At 29.8% G+C, this 5,097-nt stretch overlaps 1 protein-coding gene across 1 annotated transcript; it reads left to right on the forward strand.

Annotated features, from left to right (window-relative positions):
- The first annotated feature begins 3,340 nt into the window (after positions 1-3,340).
- On the forward strand, positions 3,341-5,097 carry LOC107457319 (endosulfine alpha). The gene has a single exon (XM_016075459.4). It carries the CDS (start codon positions 3,954-3,956, stop codon positions 4,299-4,301), a length of 348 nt encoding a protein of 115 aa, XP_015930945.1. The 5' UTR covers positions 3,341-3,953; the 3' UTR covers positions 4,302-5,097.

Genomic DNA, 5,097 nt, shown 5'->3' on the forward strand with positions numbered 1-5,097 from the left:
AATGTGCTATACTCGTTGTATCAAGCTTTTGCAGTATAAAAGTAACCTGAACAGTTTGCTTTGAAACAAAACCTAATGCCCTTAATAAAAATAGGCATTTAAAAATTTTAGTAAATTTGAGAACATTTATTTCAAACTTCATAAGAAGTTAGGAAATAGTCTACGAACCACATTTTGCGGAACAAAATATTCTTTGTTTACAGCAACTATAAAATAACTCAGAAATCATTGATTTCTTAAAATATATATATTTTTTTTAAAATTTGATATTTGACAAACATCTAGGAGGTACTAACTACTCTGAAAATAATATACAAAAATAACAATTTTCCTTATGAAGTGCATGCTATTAGAAACAAATTACGTACAAAAAATGAAATTTTCCGAGCTCGAGCTTAATATCAGTTACCCATTTACTCCAAAAAAGAATGAAATGTCAACCTCATCCTTTAAGTATTCGAAATAAAGCTATCTCATTTAGAAACAAATCTGTAATATCTGCATTTTAAAAATATTTGTTAGCTTTTACTGCTATTAGTAAGCACCATGTATTATAGCTTATCAAAGAATTTCGTTGGCTTCAAAAATATGTAGGAAGTAAAAGTCTACATATTTCAAGTGCTCAAAAATAGACGTAAATGAGAAGAAATAAAAGTAATTTGAAATATAAAACGCCAAGTTTCCAACGAAAAACTGCAAATGAAGGCGAGAAGCAAAATTAGAAAAAAACTGTAGCTGAGAGTGAAACAAGCATAAAGATGAAAGGCAGAACAATAAAAATCACTCTAGCCTTAATATTCCTTTTTTCATTGGCAACTTGTTTCATATTTCAAATCACTTTTGTTTCTTCTCATTCACGTCTGGCAACTCTTAGGAATGGGCATTTGTTTTTCAGCTCGAAACTTCTACTTCCATATCCACCTGCATAATTTTGAAGTCAATTAAGTTTTTTTTTAAATAAATAAATATCTTATTGCTTCAGTTTGTTATTATTTCCCATCACTGAGATTGTCTATTTAATGTCACCTAATATTATTTGCAACTTTATCTTCTATTTCCACTTTTAAGGAATAAAAAAAATTTACTTTCTTCATAAGAGTTTTGAACATATTTCTCTAGTTAGTATATTCACATAGCTATCAGTTGAATGTTTTCGTTTTAATTAAAAATTTGTAGTTACAAAAATTGAAATATATTATTCTAACTATTCCTAAAAGATTATAAAAACTTAGTATAACTACAAATTTAGGACACGTAAATGTATAGCATTGAATCACCAGCACCTCAGATTGTTTAACATTACTGACTAATGACAATACTGAAATTCTTAACTGACAGCATAAAAATTTTATCTTAGTTTTAGATTCAAGTAAACAAGAATTTACTAATCTTACAACATTTTAAATTGAATACTGAACTCTGATCAATTTCTTTACTGAGAAATTTTATCACTGAGAATTTCTAGATTCCTCCATTTTGTCAATTATAGAAATTTTTAAGTCACGCGAGATATTTCAGTTCAAATAATTCTTCATTTAGATTTTATTGTAAATTTAATTAAGAAATTTTAACTACAAGTTATTAATGTTATATACTTAACTTCTATTTAGATGTGGAAGTATGTTAAATATTGCTGAAACAAATATAATTAATTTTACTCTTAATCAAATTATAACTTGCCCTTTTAAATTGTGATAGGTATGTGTTCTGAAAACAGCAGTGTTGTGTTCGCAGTTTCAAAGATTGTTACAGTTATAAACATAAAAAAGAAAAAAATGCCTCTAAATTATAATTTTGTTAAGAAAAAGAAAATAGGATTGATTTTGAAAATCTCTAGGCAATTAAAAGAATCATTATTATATTAATGAAATAATTGTGCACAAATAATGCAATATATTAGAAGTCAACAAGAAAGGAAATGCAAATTAAATTAATAGTTTTTCTTTAACACTATAATTCTCTAATATTGTTATTATTTTTCTAACATTCCTTCATTTAAAAAAGTAATTACTTGTTATTTAAAAGGAAGTCGGAATAAACAAAGCTTCAAATTGTGAGAAAAACATGTTTACTTTTAAAAAAGAACGAATATGTGCTCAGTTTAATTTGATGGGGACCTTCAGATCTAAATATTAATTGTTGTTTAAAGTGAGTTTTTGGATATAAAATTGATTTTCTAAACACGGGATTTGCAAGGACATTTGATGAACCGAGTGACTATGAGGGTTGTCCAAGAAATGAAATATTGAAAAGTATGCTGCTAAGAGCAGACGTCTCTACTATAATTTCTACTACTACAATTAAGAATAGTTAAGGCTTCTCTACTATAATTTTATCCTGTCCTCTGATTCAGAGACAGCACAGCAAGTTATTAAAGTTAGCAGTACATTATCTGTTAGGAATTAATTTAAGTGTCTGTACAAATAAAATTATCATTTCATTTCGCCAAAAAATTAAGATACTATAAGAAGCGAAATTGCTAACTTCGTGTGAGTAATTCTCCACGACAATTTATTATCGATCGAAATGGGCTACAGGTGGTGTAGAGCAGAACTCTCTACCTATGGCAACACTTCACATGCTTTCACCATTAGCGTGTGGAGAATCAAAGAAGGCGGAAGTACGTTAGTTTCTGTCTGGATTTCCATATAGATTAAAACCTTTTTTAAGTTAGGAAACTATATGGTACTGAAAACTACATTAAACATAGTTCCAAAAGAAAGTATCATGAAAATTTTAAAAAATATTTTTATTAATTAAAAACGAAAAATATCAAGAAAGAAAAAATATTGACAACAACAACAACTGAAAAGAGGAGGAAAAGGGTCAAATGCATGGAACCGGTTTTCTCCCCAGATGGCGAATTCGAGCCTTGTGATCGCTTATTTACATAGGCCCATGCGCTGTTTATTATCAGAAGACTTTTGCATTAATGCCTTTTATACCCGTTAAGTTTTATTTTTCTTGTGGTGACTAAAAATCTGACTGATATAATACATCTCTGGTAATACTTATCCAGTTGAAACTGAATGTATGGATACCTACCATCACCACGACATGATTTGGTTGCTCGACGCATTTTTAGCGTCCTTGCATTTGCGTCAATCGTTGCGCAAATGTCACCAAGTAAGTAACTCACAATTTACTTTAATTTAGAAATGATTTGCATGAATAAATAAAGCAAAACATTCTAATAAAATTAAAAAGATATATTAATATTTAAAAAGTTTTGTTTGTTTGTTTTGTTTTCGCGATCGCAACACTCGAATACGCCATCTGGGGAGAGACCGGTTTCAGGCCTTTAGCCCTTCTCCCTTCCCTCTCCTCCTCTTTTCAGTTACATAGGAATGTACTACGATATTTTCCCCTTTCTTAATATTTTTCCTTTCTACTTAATAAAAATATTTTCTAAAATTTCCGTGATACTTTTCTTTAGAACTATGTTTAATGTAGTTTTCAGTTCCATATAGTTCTTCAAGTTAAAAGATTTTAATCTATATGAAAATCAAGAGAGAAACTAACGTACTTCCTTCCTCTATGACTTTCCACACGCTAATGGGGTAAGCATGTGAAGTGTTGCCATAGGAAAAGAGTCACCACTGCTCTACGCCACCTGCAGCCCATTTCGATCGCCATTTGGAAAAGACGAGAAAATATTTTTTTTTTCGTTTTTACCAGTTAATGCAGGTGTTTGGCAACGAACTTTACATTTTGTGACGTCATTGGCAGGAATTTGTTTTCGCAGGAGGAGAGTTTATTTGAATTTACTGTATACATTTTTTTTCCTATTGATCATTCTTCCGTTAGTAAACGATTTTATAAATTAATAGTTTAAACAATTTCAAATAATTATCGATGTATTAAAAATTATATAATTCATTTCGACTTGAAATTTCTTCTTCATTTCAAAGGTGGCCGGTTGAACTTAAATAATTTTCCTAATATCTAGAGAGATGTCCGATAACAAAGAAGCTAGTGATACTGTTGGACAAACATCGGATGAAAATAGTGAAAATCAGATGAAAGAAGCTGAAAAAAGTGAAGAGGCCAAATTAAGGGCAAAATATCCACAAGTTCTTAGACCTGGTGGTTCAGTGTTTCTTCAGAAGCGACTGCAGAAGGGACAGAAATACTTTGATTCAGGAGATTACAACATGGCCAAAGCCAAGGGTCAGAAAATCAGACCAACTATTCCAGTAGTACCACAGTTACCTACTGGGGATGCTATTCCGACCCCTGATGATTTGCCAGCGCGTAAGACTTCTATTGTTCAAAGTAAATTGGCTTCTGATGTGGCATAAAATAGTTGTCAAAATGACTATTTCTTAATTTTTTTTGTTTTGTTCCGATGTCTGCCAATTAAAGACAGATTCGAGCTAATCTGATTTCAAACTAGTTTGTTTACAGAAATGTCCGCTTAATGTGACTATTAAAAAAAAGTTGCACTTGTTTTCTATTTATGTAACACCCAAAACAATGTCCATTAAAACTTTAAACCATTTTTGCAGTTATTAACGAATATAAATTGAAAATTCATCAACGTTAGAATAAATATCCTTATTGTTTCTGTTCTGATTTCTGCCAATTGAACCTAGTTTATTTACAGAAATGCTCGCTTGATGCGAACAATAAAGAAAAAGTTGCGTTTGTTTACAATTTGAGTAACTCTTAAAGCACTGTCCATTAGAACTCTGAATCACTCTTACAGTTATTAAGAAATATAAATTTAAAATGAATCTCTATTTTTTCTGATTTCAGCTAATTATCGACAGACGAATTGAAACAAAAGTCAGTTATAACTCATTTACGGGAATGTGCACTTGATGTGACTATTAACTTTTGTGTAACTTTCAAAACCATGTCCAATACACCATACTCGCAGTTATTAAATGGTATGAATTGTAACTTTAAAATACAATATATTTTCAATGTTTTATGTAGTAATGAAATATGTATAACAAAATCTATTCTTAAAGAACTTTGATTAGTTGCCAAAATTATTATGGTCATTCAATTCTTATATTTTGACTTTTTCTTTTTTACTTGCATTTTTAGTTGAATATATGCAATGGACAAAATAAAAAATGTAAATATGCA

The sequence above is a fragment of the Parasteatoda tepidariorum genome, chromosome 1 (assembly GCF_043381705.1).
Source record: "Parasteatoda tepidariorum isolate YZ-2023 chromosome 1, CAS_Ptep_4.0, whole genome shotgun sequence".
Lineage (NCBI taxonomy): Eukaryota > Metazoa > Arthropoda > Arachnida > Araneae > Theridiidae > Parasteatoda > Parasteatoda tepidariorum.

Coding starts and splice junctions, on each gene's coding strand:
- LOC107457319 (XM_016075459.4), top strand. CDS start 3,954: ATGTCCGATAACAAAGAAGCTAGTGATACTGTTGGACAAACATCGGAT.